This window comes from Delphinus delphis, chromosome 16 (assembly GCF_949987515.2).
Source record: "Delphinus delphis chromosome 16, mDelDel1.2, whole genome shotgun sequence".
Taxonomy (NCBI): Eukaryota; Metazoa; Chordata; class Mammalia; order Artiodactyla; family Delphinidae; genus Delphinus; species Delphinus delphis.
Genome location: NC_082698.1, coordinates 24,516,343 through 24,536,232, shown reverse-complemented (window position 1 = coordinate 24,536,232; position 19,890 = coordinate 24,516,343). Strand labels below are relative to the sequence as shown.

Sequence of the window (19,890 nt, the reverse complement as noted above, 5' to 3'; positions counted from 1 at the left end):
ATCTCATCTAGAACTGTGTAATACAGAAAATGATAATTTAAGAAAAAATAGCATTACCACTGTTTCTTGGTCTTTTTATATTTTTTAAAATATTATTTTATGTAAAATGCACCATGAACATGGTGGAAAGAATGGTATCACCTTATGGTAGGCTAGGGTTAGGTTTAGGTAAGGAATTGTGGTTTGCCACCCAGCATCAACACACCTTCCTTCTGGAAAATTTCTTGAATATCCATTGAGAAACCATCTCTCCCCTATTTTCAGGGCTGAGTGGAACAGATCTGACTCCCATTTCCATGGCTGACTTTAAGCCAGTTAGCATTTCTCATCCCCCTGTCTACAGTGATTAGTTCAGGGTTATTATTAAGACATTAGGAGGTATTTACTAAGCCTTCTGAAAAGGAGAAACCTTTTCTCTTCCTCCTCCCACTGTAGGAGGCTTTCTTCCCTGATGATCTGATGTGACGTTGCTACCTGTGGCATTTGGGTACCACTAAATGAAGCCTAAGATGAAACTAAAGACATAGTATACAGACAGAGAGGAAAACAAGATCCTTGGTAATATCATTTGAGTTGCTAGATCAAGCCACAGCTGAGCCCAGACAAACTCTATACTTTATAGTTGATTGAGTCAATAACCCCCACTTTTTAATTTTTGGTTCAAGTTGGTTAGAGTGGTACTTGTCTTTCATTTGTTTGTTTTAATTTATTTATTTTCGGCTGCACTGGGTCTTTGTTGCTGCACGTGGGCTTTCTCTAGTTTTGGCGAGCGGGGCTACTGTTCATTGCGGTGCACGAGCTTCTCATTGTGGTAGCTTCTCTTGTTGTGGAGCATGGGCTCTAGGCACATGGGCTTCAGTAGTTGTGGTATGCGGGCTCAGTAGTTGTGGCTCGCGGGCTCTAGAGCGCTGGCTCAGCAGTTGTGGCGCACGGGCTTAGTTGCTCCGCGGCATGTGGGATCTTCCCAGACTAGGGTTTGAAACCATGTTCCCCTGCATTGGCAGGCGGATTCTTATCCACTGCGCCACCAGGGAAGTCCCTTTCTTTCATTTCTAACCAATCCTCTTGAGGTTAGATGGGGTCATTTATCTAGTTATGGCCAAGGAGATGTATCATTTTTTAGTAAAAGCACTTAACTGCTAATTCAAGACCTTCCAGCACTCTTCCCATACCATGGCACTGAGGAGCTATTAGCTGGTGGAGCCTCTGTCGACTTTGTTCCCTGAAAGGCCGTGTGGAGCAGAGAACCTGTCAATCCACAATGAACTTACAGCCTGAGTGAGATATAAACCATTAGGGTTTCAGGAATAACTACCACCATACACCAATAGAGTACCTTATGTTCCACCCTCTGGGCTGTGGAATATACTTTATACACAAGAATTACTCTAATATATAAGGTAAAAATGCAATAAGGCCTCTGTAATGAGTATTTCCACAGACTATTGACATGTGAATATGAAAAAGTAGGTTGGAGTAGAATTCAATATATATATATATTTAAATTCATTTATAAGGCACACTTACTGGGATATTCAGATAAATCCTGCTGACACAAGCACCATCCTCTATACCCCAAACACAAACTTCTCCTGACTGTGTGAGAGTCTGTAAAAGAAAGAAAAAGAAAACTCAAATGGAAAACAAGACTTTGCTATGGGAGTATGTTCTAAATTCCTTTCTAGTATGTCAATCTGATGATTTAGTATAAAATTTCATTTTATTTATGTGGATTAAAATTACAATTTCAACGTCAATACTTCTGATTTGAACAAATATTAACTATTACCTTTAATGCAATTTAAGTAACACATAATAACTAATTAGGATTAGAAAAGTGAAATAAAGTTTTTTTTTTCTGTGTAACATAATTGAAATAAGTTACTTGGAAATTCAATGAATTTCCTAGTGAATAAGCCTAGAAATAGAAAATCACAATTGGTATTTTAAAAAATTAATAGACTTTGCTTTAAAGAGCAGTTTTAGGATTACAGAAAATTTGAGCAGAAAGTAGAGAGTTGCACTTCCCTCCCTGCCCTTCCCAATATCCATACAATTTTCCCTGTTACTAACAACTTGCACTATTGTGGTATATTTGTTAGAATTGATGAGCCAATATTGATACAGTGTTATGGACTAAAGCCATAGTTTACATTAGGGTTTACTCTTTGTGTTATACATTCTATGGGTTTTGACAAACGTACGATGACATGTAACCACCATCACAGTATCATACAGAATAGTTTCACTGCCCTAAAAATCCTCTATGCTTCACCTCTTCATCCCTCCCTCCCTCCCCACTGAACCTCTGGCAACCACTGATTGTTTTTAGTGTCTCCACAATTGTGCCTTGTCCAGAATGTCTTACAGAGGGAACCATACAGCTTTCTCAGATTGCCTTCTTTCACAGAGCAATATGCATTTAAGGTTTCTCTATGTCTTTTCATGGCTTTATAGCTCATTTCTTTTTAGTACTGAATAATATTCCATTGTATGGATGTACCACAGTTTGTTTATTCATTCTCTTATTGAAGGACATCTTGATTGCTTCCAAGTTTGGGCAATTATGAATAAAGATGCTATAAGCATTCACATGCAGATTTTAGTGTGGGCATAAGATTTCAACTAATGTGGGTAAACACTAAGAAGCCCAATTGCTGAATCATATGGTAAGAGTATGTTTAATTTTGTAGAAGCTGTCAACTGTCTTCCAAAGTGGCTGTACCATTTTGCCTCAGTAGTGAATGAGGGTTTCTGTTGCTCCATATCCTCACTAGCACTTTGTATTGTCAGTGTTTTGGATTTTAGACATTCTAATAGGTGTGTAGTATTGTTTTAATTTGCAATTCTCTAATGACGAAAAACGTTGGACATCTTTTCATCATTATTTGCCATATCATTATTTGCCATATATTTGTATATCTTCTGTGTTAAGGTGTTTATTCAGATTTTTTCCCCATTTTTCAATGGGGTTGTTTATTTTCTTATTGTTGAGTTTTAATAGTTCTTTGTATATTTTGGATACCAGTATTTTATCAGATATATGTTTTGCAAAGATTTTTCTTCCAGCCTGTGCTTTGTCTTTTCTTTCTCTTAACAGTGTCTTTTGCAGAGCTGAAGTTTTTAATTTTGATGAAGTCCAGCTTATCAATTTTTTCTTTCATGGATTGCATTTTTGGTGTTGTGTCTAGAAAGTCATTACCAAACCCAAGGTCACTTAGATTTTTCTCCTTTGTTATCTCCTAGGAGTTTTATAGTTTTCGTATTTTACGTTTAGGTCTACAATCCATTTTGAGTTAATTTTTTGTGAAGGGTGTAAGATCTGTGACTAGATTTTTTTTCTTTTTTGGCATGTGAATGTCCATTTCCTCCTGCACCATTAGTTGAAAAAATCTATGCTTTCTCAATTAAATTGCTTTTGCATATTTGTGAAAGGTCAGTTGACTATATTTCAAGACACTGTTCCATTGATCTGTTTGTTTATTCTCTCACAAATACCATACTGTCTTGATTACTGTAGCTTTATAGTAAATATTGAAATTGGGTAGTGTTAGTCCTACCCAATTCTAGAATCAGTTCTAGAATCAGTAAGTTCTAGAATCAGCAAGTTCTAGAATCAGTTTATTGATATCCACAAAATAATTTACTGGGATGTTGATCGGAATTGCATTGAATCTATAAGACAAGTTAGAAAGAATCAACATCTTAATAATACTGAGTCTTCTTACCCATGTACATGAAATATTTATGCATTTATTTAGATTTTGTTTGATTTCTTTCATCAGAGTTTTATAGTTTTTATCATATATATCCTGTACATATTTTGTTAGATTTATTCCTATTTTACTTTTTCAGTGCTAACATAAATGCTATTGTATGCTATTAAATTTCAAATTCCAATTCTTCACTGCTTGTATAAGAAAGCAATTGACTTTTGTATATTAAACTTGCACCCTGCAACCTTGTTATAATCACTTAGCTCCAGAAGGATTTTTTATTGATTCTCTGGGATTTTCTACATAGACAATCAGGTCATCTAAGAACAAAGTTTTATTTCTTCCCTCACAATCTTAATACCTTTTATTCCCCACGTCCCCTTTTTTTTTTTTTTTTTTTGTCTTATTGCATTTAGGACTTCCAGTTGATTTCATTAAGGTTTTCTTTTTTAAAGATGTCCTTTATCAGACTGAAGAAGTTACCCACTATTTGTTGTTTGCTGAGAGGTTTTGTTTTGTAATGTTATTATTAATTACTTATTCAATTTATTTAATAGATATAGGCTCAGATTATTTATTTCTCCTTGTATGAGTTTTGGTAGATTATATCTTTCAAAGAATTGGTCCATTTCATCTAAATTATCAAATTTGTAGGCATAGAGTTGTTCATAATATGGTTGGCCCTCTGTATCTGTGGGTTCTGCATCTGCAGATACGGAGAGCTGACTGTACTATATGCCATTTTATATAAAGGACGTGACCATTCGTGGATTTTGGTATCCACGGGGAGTCCTGTAACCAATCCCCCATGAATACTGAAGGGTGACTGAACTCTTTTATTATCCTCTTAATGTCCCTGGGGTCAGTAGTAATGACCCCTCTTTAATTTTCATTCCTGATGTTAGTAATTTGTATCTCCTCTCTCTCTCTCTCCCCCCTCCCCCCACTGCCTCATTAACTTGGCTAGAAGTTTATCAATTTTATTGATCTTTTTAAAGAACCAGCTTTTGGTTTCTTAGATTTTCTCTACTGATTTCCTATTTTTAGTTTCATTGCATTCTGCTCTCATTTTTATTATTTCTTTTCTTCTGCTTACTTTGGATTTAATTTCTTTTTTCTATTTCCTAAAGTGGGGGCTTAGATTATTGATCTTAAACATTCTTCTTTTCTAATATATGCATTGAACGCTATAAATTTCCCTCTAAGCCCTGTATTCACTGCAAAATCCCATAAATCTTGATATGTAGTATATTCATTTTCATTTAGTTCAAATTTTTAATTACTCTTAAGACTTCTTTGAGCCATGTGTTATTAGAAGTGTGTTGTTTACTCTCCAGTTATTTTGGGGTAGGGGGAGTTTCCAGCTACCTTTCTGTTATTTACTTATAATTTAATTCCATGTAGCCTGAGAACGTATTTCTTTTAAATGGTTAAGGTATGTTTTATGACCAAGAATGTGATCTATTTTGGTGAATAATTCATGTGAGCTTGAGAAGAATGTATATTATGCTATCATTTGATGAGGTAGTCTACAGATGTCAATTAGATCCAGTTGATTGATGGTATTGTTCAATTCACCTATGATTTTGATCTTCTGCCTGCTGGTCTGTCTCTCTGAAAAATTTCTTTTAACATTCCTTGCAAGGCAGTTCTGCCAGTGACAAATTCCCTTAATTTTTATTTGTCTGAGAAAATATTTTTTCCTTCACTTTTGAAGGATAATTTTGCTGGATATAGAATCCTGGGTTTGTTTGTTTTTTTTTTCTTTCAACACTTTAGATATTCACTCTACTTTTGCTTACATGATTTCTGAAGAGCAGACCACTGTGATTCTTACCTTTGTTTCTTCAAGGGTAAGGTTTTTTTTCCCTTTGGATTTTTTTCAAAATTTTTACTTTGTTTTTGATTTTCTATCATTTGAATATAACAAGCTTTGGTGTAGATTTTTTTGGTATTTATCCCGCTAGTGTTCTCTGAGCTTCCTGGATCTGTCATTAATTTTGAAAAATTCTCAGCTATTATTATGTGAAACATTTCCTCTGTTCCTTCCTTCCTTTCTTCTCCTTCTGGTATTCCTATTATGTGTATGTTATACCATTTATAATTGTCCCATGTTCTTGGATATTCTTTCTTTTTCATTCTTTTTTCTCTTTGCATTCCAGTGTTGAAGGTTCTACTGACATTCTTTATTGATTCTTTCCTTTGCAAAATTCAGTCTATTGATGAGCCCACCAAAGGCATTCTTCATTTCTGTTACACTGCTTTTTATTTCTAATATTTCTTTTTTTCTTTCTTAGAGTTTCCACATCTCTGCTCATATTATCCAGCCATTCTTTCATGTTGTCCACTGTTTCCATAAGAATCCCTAGTATATTAATCATAGTTTGTTTTAAATTTCTGGCCTGGTAATTACAACGTGTCTGTCATATCTGAGTCTAGTTCTGATGCTTGCTCTGTCTCTTCTGTTGTTGTCTTTTAGTATGCCTTATAATTTTTGTTCAAAGCTGGACATGATGTACTGGGTAAAAGAGTATGAATTAAATAGGCTATAGTGTGAGGTTTTATGTTTATCTGGCTAGGAGTTAGACTGTGTTTACTGATTGCTGTAGCTGAATGTGTCAGAAACTAAAATTTCCTCTGGTGTCCTTGTTTTGGTCTGAGATGTGCAGTTTCTCCAGTTGTAATCCCCCTGGGTACTGGCTCCAGTGGTAGTTTCTACTTCTGGGCATCTGCTCCAGTAAGCTGTAATTCTTTGCATCTGCCTGTCTGTCTCTATAATTTTGGGGGGAGTGGTTTTCCCTATGACCTCAATTATCTGATGGGTCTAAGAGGAATTATTGATTTTAAATTTATTCAGCTTTTTTCTTTTTAAGATATATTAATTAATTTATTTAATTAATTTATTTTTGGCTGCATTGGGTCTTTGTTGCTGTGCATGGGCTTTCCCTAGTTGCAGCAAGTGGGGGCTACTCTTCATTGTGGTGTGCGGGCTTCTCATTGCGGTGGCTTCTCTTGTTGCGGAGCATGGGCTCTAGGCACACGGGCTTCAGTAGTCGTGGCTCGTGGGCTCTAGAGTGCAGGCTCAGTAGCTGTGGTGCACGGGCTTAGCTGCTCCACGGCATGTGGGGTCTTCCTGGACCAGGGCTTGAACCCGTGTCCCCTGCATTGGCAGGTGGATTCTTAACCACTGCACCACCAGGGAAGCCCAATTCAGCTTTTTCTTGTTGTGAGGTTCTTTACATGCTGGACTGGAAACCCAAAGTTCATATTCATTTTTACAGATAATTTTTACTCTTTCACAGGATCAAGACTGAAAGCAGCTTAAAGTAACTACAATGTGATACAATTTAAATTCTGTTTCTTGAATACTAGGGAGTGGGTAACATGATACTATGGATCAAGTATCTAAATCCTAAACATGAAAATCTTGTATTAAACTTTTTTATTGAGTTGAAACAACCCTAAAAACAGACATAATTCTTATCAGAGAACATCTAGAAGAAAAATCACATAATCAGAAAAAAAAATCACATAATCAGAATCTGAAGATTGGAAGGAACCTTAAGTGTTACCTATTCCATAGTCTATGTATTTTTTTATTTGCTAGAACTCCCCAAATCTTAATGGATTTGTTGATGAATTATATGAAAACTGAAATATGTTTCTTGAGACCAACTAAAAGTAAGCAGTTAAACACCAGAAATAATTTTTCTTTTCTGCATGTAGAGGGAAGTTTTTTTTTTTTCCTAAGTAGACTGAATACATGTTTTGTGCATGGCAACTATTTCGTTTTCATTTTCAGATCGGGCTGCATCACTCTGAGAGGGTAAACACTAATAGTTTAATAAGTGTTGACAACTCATTAGCAATGAATGTGTTTAACGACCTGACTTGGAAAGCTTGGATGGTGAATACAAACAGGATGGCTCCTACAGGGAACTCTGCTCAATATCATGTAGCAACCCAAGTGGGAAAAGAATTTGAAAAAGAATAGATACATGTATATGTATAACTGAATCACTTTACTGTACACCTGAAACTATCACAACATTGTTAACTATACTCTAGTATAAAACAAAAAGTTTAAAAAATAAAAACAAACAAACAAACAGGATGGCTCCTAAGATTTTAATTGCTTTGGTCATGTTCAGAGACTTAATATTATGAAGTCACAATATGACGATGTCATTCTAACTGGGGAGTAGATTTGATGATGGAAGTGGTTGGCATTTCTACCACATCTTCAAGAGTACGCTTGGGGGACTTCCCTGGTGGTCCAGTGGTTAAGACTTCGTGCTCCCAATCCCAATGCAGGGATTTACAACAGGTTGCACATGAACTTCCAAAATCTTACCCTTAAATCCTACTGTGAAACAATACCATATTCCTTACCATGCAGTATTCATTTCCAGGTGTGATAAAGTCTGTTGCCTGAAATTTCCCATCACAAGCCGCTAGGAGTTTTTCAAAGGTTGGCTCCTCATCAAAAGTGTAAATATAAATAGATCCCTGTAAACATACCAAAAAAGAAAAAAATAATGCAATTGTGTGTTCAGTTCAACAAACAGTTATTAAATGCTTACTGTGAACAAGGCACTGTGTGAGTAAAGGTAGTGGGAAAGTAGAGATAAACTCAGTAAGGCCCTAACCTTGAGGAGCTTAAAATATAAATGTTTATTAATTCATTCATTCATTCCTCAATTAACATAATCAATAAATAGGACTTTCTTCTTTTCTCCATTTCCAAGCATTTTTTTAAGATTAAAATACATATCAAAGCACTTTTTCCTGACTTTAAAAATAATGTCTACTTATGCAGAAAATTTGGAAAATGTAGAAAACCAGAAAAGTTGTTAAGATGAACTAACTTCTATCACATACTAGACCATGGTGGGCACTAACAAAAACTTTTAAATGTACATTTGTGAAAATTGTAGAGGTGTGGCTGAAGCTGTTACTTATGACGTGTTTATCATACTCAGGTTCCAAATTCACCTCTCCAAAAAATCTATCCTGGACATTATGCATCCCTGCCAAGTAACTGTAATACGGTCTGTTTATTTAACTAGCGATAAGAAGTCTGCTTTCAACTGATCACAAGTTCTTCAAGTTTACTTAGGTTAAACATGAATATTTTCGTTCCTGTTTATCTAAAAAATACAACTCTGTAAAGTCTAAAATTTGGTAGGTATTTACTGATTTTACCTTTCATTCATTTACCTTTCATTAATTCCTTCAACAAATAATGAGTGGATACACTGTGCCAGACACAGCTCTGGATGCTGGGGCTGCATCAGAGGACAAAACAGACAAAAGTTCCCTGCCCTTATGGAGCTTACATTCTACTGGGGACTTTGGCCAATGAATAAGATATCTAAATAATATATATTGTAAGTTAAAGAGCAATAATTATAAGAAGAAAAAAATAAAGCAGGGAAAGAGGATATGACATGGCAAAATAAGAGGGTGAAATTCTAAACTGAGTGTCCGAGAAAGGCTTTACAGAGAAGGTGTGTTTAGAGAAAAGACTTGAAGGAAATGAGGAAGGGATTCATGTGGATTCTGTGGGAAACGCATTCCAGACAGAAGGAACAGCCAGTGCAAACACTCTGAGGGAGGAGCATGCCTGGTGCGTGTAAGCAAGCTGCATGATGACCAGCATGACTGAAGCAGGGTGAATAAGAAGAGTCGCGGGAGATAAGGCCAGTGTGGGGAGTGGAGTCCACATCATGAAGGGCCTTGTAAAGCATAGTGAAGATTTTGGCTTTTACTCAGAATAACATGGGGAAACACTGGAGGGCTCTGAGTAGTAGAGAGAGATGCTTTGCTCACTTTGGCTGCTATGTTGAGTACACATAGTCTATTCTATCATGTACTGAGAAAAGTATACTAAAATCTCCTATTGAGATCATGAATTTGTTTTTCCTTGTCATTATGTCATGTTTTGAGGCTATTTTATTTGGTACATATATATTTTAAAAGTTTATGTATTCCTAGTGAATTTAACCTTTTCCTATTCTAAAATAAGCCCATTTATTCTTAGTAATGAACTTTGCCTATAAGTCTTTTTTGCCTAATATTAATATATCTCCAACGGCTTTCTTTTGGTTAATGTTTGCATGATATATCTTTTCCCATTTTCTAAATTTACTTTCAATTTTTAATTTATTTTCAATGTTACTGTATTTTTTAAAATTTACTTTCAATCTTATGCTTTAGATATGTCACTTGAAAACAGTGCAGAGTTAGGTTTGGATCCTTTTTGTTGTTGGTGGTGGTGGTGTTGCGGTACGCGGGCCTCTCACTGTTGTGGCCTCTCCCATTGCGGAGCACAGGCTCCGGACGTGCAGGCTCAGCGGCCATGGCTCACGGGCCCAGCCGCTCCGCAGCATGTGGGATCCTCCCAGAGCGGGGCACGAACCCGCGTCCCCTGCATCAGCAGGCGCACTCCCAACCACTGTGCCACCAGGGAAGCCCTGGATTCTTTTTTAATCAAATATGGTAATCTTCGCCTTTTAACTAGACCAACTATTCTGTTTTGCTTTAATTGTAATTACTAGTATATTTGAGATTAAACATTACATTTTAATTTATGCTTTCTATTTTCTCATTTGTTTTGTGTTTCTTTTTCTCTCTTTTCTTACCTTGTTTTGCGTTTTTTTTTAACATTTCACTTCCCCCCTCTATGATGTGGAAATTTCATCTGATGCTTCAGTTCTTCCATGGTTACCTTAGCAGTCAGAACATGCATACTTAGCTTATAAATATCAGAAGTTACTTAAAACATTTACTCTCTTCCCAGGAAATAAAATAAACTTGAAATACATTATTCCATTTACTCCTTTCCCTCCATCTGACATTATTGTTGTCTGGAATTTTAATTCAATGTTATTTTTAAACCCAACTTTGAATTATTTGTGCTGTTTTATACAGTCAGTGTTCACTTACATTTCTCTACACGTTCACTACTGCTCTTCATTCTTTTTGCATCACAGTCCTTCCACCTGGGGTCATTTTCCTTCTGCCTGAAGTACATTCTTTAGAATTTTCTCTAGTGATGATGTGCTAACAAACTCTCAATTCTGGAGTATCTAGAAAGTCTTTTTTTACCCCTGTACTGAAAAGTATTTTCCCTGAGTATAGAATTCCGGGTGGTAGTAACCTTATTTCACTAAATCAGGGGTCAGCAAACTTTTTCTGTAAAAGGACAGCTAGTAAATATACTAGGCTTTGCAGGCCATGTGGTCTCTCACAACTACTTAATTCTACCATTGTAGTGTGAAAGCAGCCATAGATAATACATAAACAAGTGGGTCTGACTGTGTTCCAGTAAAACTTTATTTACAAAAACAAGCAGCAGGCTGGTTTTGGCCCATGGGTCTACAGTTTCCTGACCCCTGCACTACATGGAAGATCTCATTCCACTCTTTCTTACTTACATTATTGCCAGAGTAGTCAGCTGTTAGTGTCACTGAAAGTCCTTTGAAATAATCTGTTTTTTTCTCTGACTGCTTTTAAGATTTTCTCTTTGTCTTTGGTTTTCAAAAATTTCACTTTGTTAAGTCTAAGTGTGTATATTTTTCCTGCTTGGGATTCACTGGGCCTCTTGAAGCTGTAAATTCGTGTCTTTAATCAGTTCTGGAAAATATCTCTTTAAATATTACCTCTATCTCACTCTCTCTCCTCTTTGGGATTCCAATCAAATACATGTTAGATCTTTTCACTGTATCATTCATTTCTCTTACCCTCCCTTCTGTATTTCCCATACTTTTGTCACTTGGGTTCATTCTGGACAACTTCTTCTGATCTATCTTCCATTCATTGATTCTCCAGTCTTCTGTCAGACATATTCATTTAATTTTTTCTTTGTTAGTATATTTTTATTTTTTAGAACTTCTATTTGTGTCCTTCTCCCTTCTGTTATGTTACTTTTTTATTGTTTCCTGTTCTCCATAGATATTTTAAATTTGTCATTTATTAAAACATCGTTAGCACAGTTTAACTTCTGGTAATTACAGAAACTTAAGTCTTTCCATATTTAAATTTAAATTTCTTTTAGGCAGAAAATCATTGAACTCTACTTGTAATTCATCTAAAATCATTGCCTAACAATATAAACTAATATATCCTGACCTAGGAGTCTTCCCAACAGTATAATTCAGGTGGGCATTTGATTTTAACCTGTATTTATTTCCCTCCCTTCTTCTCTTACAGAACCTGTGTTTTCCTTAGAGAACCACCCATGACCCCAGTCTCAGTTCATGTTTGGGTGGATTGACTCTACCCAGGGTCCAATGGTAGACATGTGACTTAGGCCTGGTCAATGAGAGTTTAGAATCCCTCTGGACATAGTACTTGACCCAGGGGTAGAGAGGTGACCCAAGTTAGTACAATGAGTCTAGATTCCAGGACATTTTTTTCCAACTGGTATTTTCTACCAGGGTCACCAAGAGGATAAAAGTACAAAATTGGAGTTGCAGAAGGCTCTCTTGACACCACAGGGGCGAGTCTGCATAGAAAAGGAGGAAGCAGAGAGGAAACAGAGCCAAGATATGGCAGAAAAACAAGGCATGCAGCCTCGTGGGAGCTCCTGGATTTATATCAATTCCTTGCTTGCTTTCAGTTATACACACAAAAACAAACAAACATCCTTCTGTTATTTAGGTCTTTTAAACTGGGTATTTTTTCATTTGCAAGCTAAAGAGTCCTGGCTAGTAGTGTTATCATTATGCAACACACTCTGCCCTTCATTCCTGTCATGCAATGATGATAATAATAATATCTGAAATTTCATGTCAAGAAACCACCCTCTAGCATACCTTGTCTGTCTGAATCAGCAACATTCTGTAACTGGGAGAAAACATCAAATGTTCCACAGGCTCTTCAACCTCAAGAAAATCCTCTACTTTGTAATTTGTATCTTTAATAAGAAAAGAATACACAAAGCCATCCTAGACACCAAAAACAATGAGATAAATGAAGAAAATTAGTCTTGATCAATGCATAGTATTCAATATACTTTCCTCATCAAACAAGCTAAGAATTATTGATTACCATCTACTATTCATTTTTGGAATCATCATCTATGTTTACATTATCTAGAATGCCGTGGCTTCTTACCTTTATTTAGCCAACTTTTAACCATGTTTCCTGGTCAATTTTCAATTTTATCTCTTTTGTGACACATTTTTCAATTACCTAAAATTTTACTGATCTCTCCTTTCTTTGAACTTCTTTAGCATTTATCTTCTTACCACATTCTTCATTATATAGGAGGTGGGGCAGATGAGGCAGAGTTTATCGTGTGGCTGGTATCCAGAAGTCTCCTTACTTCAAAGTCCTTAGCCTTAATGTATGTATAATCATCATTATGTGCATTTCCTAAATCTCTAAATGACTCAAAGGTAGGGAGTGTGCTGTTTATTTCCTTTGTATTTTCTTTTCTAGTTTTTCACACAGTGCTAGAAACAGGGCAGGTATCCAGTAAAAAAAGGGTTGGTTAAATGTTGATCAGTTAGTTGTAAACAGCTTTAGGTTAATTTAACTACTCTCAAGAAAAACGGCTGGGTTCACACTTAAGACCTGGGGGGAGAAATGTGCAAGGTGCTTTCTCCATGCCCATCATCCTTCTCCATCCCTCACCAGAGCAGATGCTCCAACCTCTCCTTTAAAATAGGTTAAAAAAACACACCAAGGGTGGCCTTGAGAAGGACAAATGCAGACTAAATGTAGGAGGAAGTAGTCCGTTGCAAGGTTGGGGAGAGGAGATTACAAGCTACATGTAGGTTAATGAGCTCCAGATTGTTTCTTGTTGGTGGAGCTACATCTCTCATTCTGACATCATTGCCTAGCTGCCCTTAGGTTCCTGGAGATGTGATCTGTGGCAAAAGATGACACAAAGCTAACAGTGTTCTGGGATGGCTACCAGTAGACCTGAGATTTTAGTGTAGGTCAGCTCCAAACCTTAGCATTGATTACAACCACATGGAAATGTAACTTGGTCTGGCCTCTTTTCATACTTACTGAGGCTATGTGCCCTAATAAATGAGAGCAAGAACTTTGGAGTTTGCCACACCTGGGTTCAAGTCCCAGCTTCTCCACTTACTGGCTGGTGAACTCTCTAAGACTTGACTCCTTTGTGTGTGTGTGTGTGTGTGTGTGTGTGTGTGTGTATGTTTGTGTGTGTTTGGGGGGTTGGATTTTTTTAATCCTGTTTTTGCTTATTTGCACTAAGATAGACATATAATAGATCATTATACTGTTATCTCTAATTTTGTATACATTTGAAATTCTTCATAATAAAAAGTTTTACAATAAACATCTCCCCAAACAGAATTTTAATTAATAACCTGACAGAACTTGACATCCCAAATTAGGGCTCATCATAGAAAATGGAAGCAAATGGAAATTGTATATTTTCTTTTCCTTCTATTTGAAATAAATTTTTAACCATTTTTTAATTGAAGTATAGTTAATTTACAACATTGTGTTAGCTTCAGATGTTTGTATATTTTCTTGAAAGCAATTAATTTTGAAGAAAAAAATACATTACAATTCCAGAAGCAAGCACGCCTCCCTTCTGATATGCCACGGTGACTGGACTGACAAGATTTCTTCCAACTTTGGAAAAGAAAAACAAGGTGACACGTAATCAAAAGTGCTGTACAGAGTAATTAATCTCACTTGCTTTCCTAGGACTATTCATTTCTTTGTAATTCTTCTTTCCACAAATCAACGTCCTATCAGGATATGTGCTATGCTTCTCAAACAATGAAGAATAAAAGCTGTTTTGCAATGACTACTGATGTAACTCACACAAGTTTTTTTCTTTTAATGTCCTGTATCATCAGATCTATGGAAGTAACATTGTGGAATTATATAGTTAATATATTTTCTTTTTTAGGAAAGCAATTATCAGAAATTTTAAGGGGTCAGAAAGGAAAAAGACAAAAACTGTATTATTATTAAGCTGTATACTTAAGATTTGTACATTTTATGGTACATAAATTTATACCTCAATAAATAAAACACAGTGGACTTAAAAAAGTAAAAAGAAAAGGTGATCTATAAGAACTTTGTTATTAATAAAATATTGTCCTGGGGAAAGTAACAAAAAGCATATTAGCTTTTATGTAGATAAACCACAAGAACTACAAGATCAAAGGCTCAGAGACATGTATCAGACTTCTACTAACTGAACACTACGTGCTTGGCATTTCGCCAGATGCTAAGACACATACTGTCCTTTCCTCAAAGACTATTCACCCCAGCAGTCTCTTCTTTCCAATCCAACTGCCACCAGAGTCCAGGTTGCTATGACTCCTGGCCTAGTCTAGGTGCCTGCTACTTATAGCCACCCACTTCTAGGATTGTGCTTCCCTGAACTATGGATAATTAATCTCCCCAAGCACAATTCCAATTGGGGTACATCCCCATTCAGGAGTTGACGTCAGTCCACTGTCAGCTGAATTAAGTATAAATGCCTTAGTCAGACATTCAAGGTCAGATATGGTATCAGATAGATGTCCCTTTGTTCCCCACTATTCCTGCATAACACTCGATGCTCCAGACAAACTGGACCAGTTCTTTTTCTCAGCCTTCCCCATGTTTTCTTGTTTATGCAGATACCATTGCCCCAAATTCCACCTACCCTCATCTCTGTCTGTGAACCCATCCTTTAAGGGCTATATTAAATGCCACCTACAAAATGACCTAACTTGGCAGTTTTCCCTCATCTGAATTCCCATAGCACTTTATGAAGTTCTCCTCACATCTTAATTTTCCTGGCTGCAATTATTTGTCAACTTGTCTTATTCTCTCTAATAAAATATAAATCAGCACCTTCAAGGTGCTGATTATGAGATTATATATTTGCCACCTATGTCAACTTGGAGGCACCTTGCTTAGTGTCCTCCACATTGTAGAAGCTAGATAAATATTTATTTTAAAGTATTTATAATATATCATGAAAATAATAAAAAATAGTGTACAGAAAGGAAATAGTGAACAATATAAGACAACATACAGGGACTTCCTTGGTGGTCTATTGGTTAAGACTCTGCGCTTCTACTGCAGGGGGCGCAGGTTCGATCCCTGGTCAGGGAACTAAGATCCAGCATGCCGCGAAGTGTGGCCAAAAAAAAAAGACTACGTACAACTAAGTCCTAAATTGTGTAAAACATTACAAGTGTGATAGGGATTTGGAAATGCGAAACATTGTTTGGTAATTCACTTTACAAACACACAGAAGTGCCAATTTACTCCCTAGCAATCTCTGGAATTAAACTATAGAGCCAAAGTTTGAGTAAGTCACAGTTCCTAACTTCAAAGAGTTGGTGACTAGTGGCAAAGACAGACAGACAGACAGGCACATGGGGCGTTGTAACAGCACAGGAAGAGGCTCTAACAAAGAAGTGAGTCTGATGGAACCCCAAATGGGGCACCTGATTTTGCCTGTAGGTTGGGGTAAGGACAGAGGAAGGCTCCAGAATGGATAATTTTGCCAGGTAGACAAGGAAGAGAAGGGCATCCTAGACAAAGGTAACTACCAATGCCAGCAGGCAGAATTTAGAGAAAGCACAGGAATGATAAGAACTTCTAAAAGGATCAAGTGGGAGAGCTGAAACTGGAAAGATAGGCCAGAAAAGAGGCTTAGTTTTTAGAGAGCTGAGGGATGGCATTGTGGACATGAGATCAGAGGGTGGACTGGGCCTGGAGAGTACAGGTGACAGTAAAGGGAAGAGAGATGGGGACTGGGGTAGGAAAGTTGAACCTAATGGCTTCACTTTCTCAGTAGAGTGAGTCAGGGAACAGGAGAGGGAGCAGATAAGGGACATGCAGCTGGGAAAACTTGCTGTAGGATGTGGTGTTTGAGCTGGGAACTGGAGGATTCAGAGAGTAAGGTGGCAAGGGAATGAGCTGGGTGGTATGTCTGTAAAATGATGGGAAGAAATGACTGGCTAGATCAAGAAACTCATACTGGGGAGTAGCAGGAAATAATATTATTAAAATAATAATATTTTTATTTTAATAATATTATTAAAATAATATTAATGGTGCAGGTAAGATCAGATTAGAGAGGGCTTGAAATCAAGGCAAAGTAGTCCTTGAGTTATATGTTGAAAATGGTCTTCAAGTTTGGCAGGGATGAGATGCCTGATTTGGGTCAGCTGCGGATTAAGGTCAATGAAGTCAGCCCTAAGGTTGCTGCAGAAATCAAGGTGTGAAATAATAAGAGGAATTGGAGTGGAGCGTGCATTGGTCAGGTTGGAGAACTTGCCCTGGTGAGAATCCCTTCTCAAAGTGTCTACACGTAGCCCCCCACAAGGTGACATTGGCTTCTCTGAGTCAGGCCCAACTCTGGCCACAGCTGATGGGACCAGGAATGGACACCAGATCCAAGGAGAATAGGTCAGATTCTCTCAGAAATTCTAACCAAGCAACAAAAAGTAATTTTCAAGACGGCAGTTGGTCTTAAAAGAAGGTCTTGTGGAGAAAGGGTCATTGTGGAAGGCACATTAGCTGATTAAACACAACAGGCATATATGTATGGGAAAGGATATAGCATAGTAGCTACGAACTTGGACTCTGAAGTCATTGTCTGGGTTCAGGTGTCAGCTCCATAATTTACTAGTTATGTGTATTTGGGCATGTTTCTTAACCTCTTAATGCCTCCATTTCCTCATCTATATCATGAAGATAAAAATGTATTTCCTTACAAATTTGTCTTAAGGATTATGTGACATATACATATAGAGTGATAGCAGAAAGTCTAGAGCATAGAGCACTCAATAAACATTAGTTAGCTACAAGAAACACCCAGAGGACTCGGTAATGAACTAGAGGATAAAGAAGGAGGAATCAAAGATGTCTCTAGAAAGAGAAAAATAGGGAACAAAACATCCATTGTCAAGTGCAAAACCATCACCAATGGCTACACTTCTGGGAAGATAAAGCAAAGCAGTTTCTTACCCCTTGGTGGTCCGTCTTCTATCTTATTAAGCACAGTTACCTTCAAGTTTTCTCCACTAATCATTAAAAGATGACCCTCTTCACAGCCAACATATAGGTCACTTGTTGGAGTCCAGCAGTGCATAGTCGGGTGAACCAAAGTATATAGATCGTCTTTAGGCTTCAAGGAAAGATTTAAAACCTTGTGTTAAGACAACAATCATGGCTTAAGAGCCAGAGAAATACTCAGCAAAAACAATTTCCAAGACAAAATAGATGAACATGCGGTGGCTTCTCTGGTTGTGGAGCACGGGCTCTACGCGCGCTGGCTTAGTAGTTGTGGCGCACAGGATTAGTTGCTCCGCAGCATGTGGGATCTTCCTGGGCCAGGGCTCGAACCCATGTCCCCTGCATTGGCAGGCGGATTCTTAACCACTGCACCACCAGGGAAGTCCCACAAAAGTCTTGAGTAATAACTTCTACACTGTTTCTTGGTAGACTTTTTGATATCTTGGATCTAAGAAAGTCATTGTTTAGCTAAAATCACACCATTTGAGGAAGATTTTGGTCAACCTTTCCCCTCCTGGTTCTGCAGGGGGGCATGAATGTGATTTTCCTTGAGTGGCTATGGAGAGGCTGGCCTCGATCCTCTGCTTGGTTAACTGTCACGGGGAATAAGAGGACACTTTATCTGCCTCTGGTAGCCTCTCTAGCTCATGAAACATCCTACTTGACTTTGATTCCATGGAAAACTCAGAGAGAAATGCACAAATCTTTGGGATGTGCCTAGAAGAAATGTTGGTTTGGGGAACTAAAAATAATATGGACCAAGGGTCTATGGCAAATTTTTCCTGTAAAGGACCAGGTAGAGAATAGGCTTTGCAGACCACATAGGTCTCTGTCACATATCCCTTTTTTTTTTAAATCACTTAAAAATGTAAAAAACAGGAGCTTCCCTGGTGGCGCAGTGGTTGAGAGTCTGCCTGCTAAGACAGGGGACACGGGTTCGAGCCCTGGTCTGGGAGGATCCCACATGCCACGGAGCAACTAGGCCCATAAGCCACAACTACTGAGCCTGCACGTCTGGAGCCTGTGCTCCGCAACAAGAAGGGCCGCGATAGTGAGAGGCCCGAGCACCGCGATGAAGAGTGGCCCCTGCTTGCCACAACTAGGGAAAGCCCTCGCACAGAAACGAAGACCCAACACGGCAAAAATAAATAAATAAATAAATAAACTCCTACCCCCAACATCTTCTTGGACAAGAAAAAAGAAAAAAGAAAACATAGTAGGCTATAGTAGAAGAGTGTTTAACTATTACAAGAGAATCTATGAGAAAGCAATTTGTTCTTCTTGGTAGAGTGAAGGAAGTGGACAGAGAGAGAATTATCATTTGGGATGGACCTGGAAATATGAGGTCCATCCCATATAAGTCCCATATATGACTTCTTCTAAGGCAGAAGTCATACATAGAAACACTCCATATGATAATTTTTTAAAGGATACATTGTCTTTAATTGTATGATTGGCCTATTTCATGCCCTCATAGCCTTGGATTGTTAGAAAATAAATACTTGAGTAACAATTTCGCCACCCAGTGGGCAGGAAAAGAAAGGGGACAAAACCACTCAAAAGGATTAAACTGTTGCTGATTAATGACATTTTTGTGGTGTCTAAACTGAGATATGACTCAGAGGGAAAAGAGTTACTCACTGACTATCATTATTTAATCATCATTATTTAAAAGTTGCCTGGGTTGTCTTGATGACCTTAGACTATAAATCACAAAAAGACAGACTCTTACCTCGTATGGCAATGGGCTCAAAAATCTTTAAAAAACCACACATATCTGGTTCTCACAATACCAGTGAATCTGTATGTATGCCATAGAAGGTGAGAATTAAAACTTGGAATTTTCTTGCCTTGGTATATTAAACTAGTATTGTGTGTGGCTTTTCTTACTTTAAGAGAAACCTGGGCTTGTCTTCCTATTACTTTCTTTCATCAGTAAATATGTTCTGTGCCATTTAAAAATGAATGTAATATTATGTGGTGCAAGCAGAAACAATAATTTTCAATCCTGGAACTTGAGAATTTTAAAAGAAAAGGTGCCAATAGTGTTTAAAAGTATTTGTTGGTAACACCACCTCCTTGTTCAGTCCTCTGGAATCAAACATTTTGATCACTCGAGGACAAAATGTAAAAAACTCAAGCCCAACTTAATATT

At 37.3% G+C, this 19,890-nt stretch overlaps 1 protein-coding gene across 1 annotated transcript in view; it reads right to left on the bottom strand.

The window, feature by feature from the left end:
- CFAP43 (cilia and flagella associated protein 43) overlaps positions 1-19,890 on the bottom strand; it is a 99,300-nt gene that overhangs the window by 60,803 nt on the left and 18,607 nt on the right. Inside the window, exons 6-10 of the mRNA XM_060033571.1 lie at positions 17,688-17,847; positions 14,269-14,336; positions 12,536-12,667; positions 8,109-8,225; positions 1,528-1,608 (exon numbers count right to left, since the gene is read on the bottom strand). Of these exons, the coding sequence (XP_059889554.1) occupies positions 1,528-1,608; positions 8,109-8,225; positions 12,536-12,667; positions 14,269-14,336; positions 17,688-17,847 (558 nt within the window). The remainder of the gene's footprint in view (positions 1-1,527; positions 1,609-8,108; positions 8,226-12,535; positions 12,668-14,268; positions 14,337-17,687; positions 17,848-19,890) is intronic.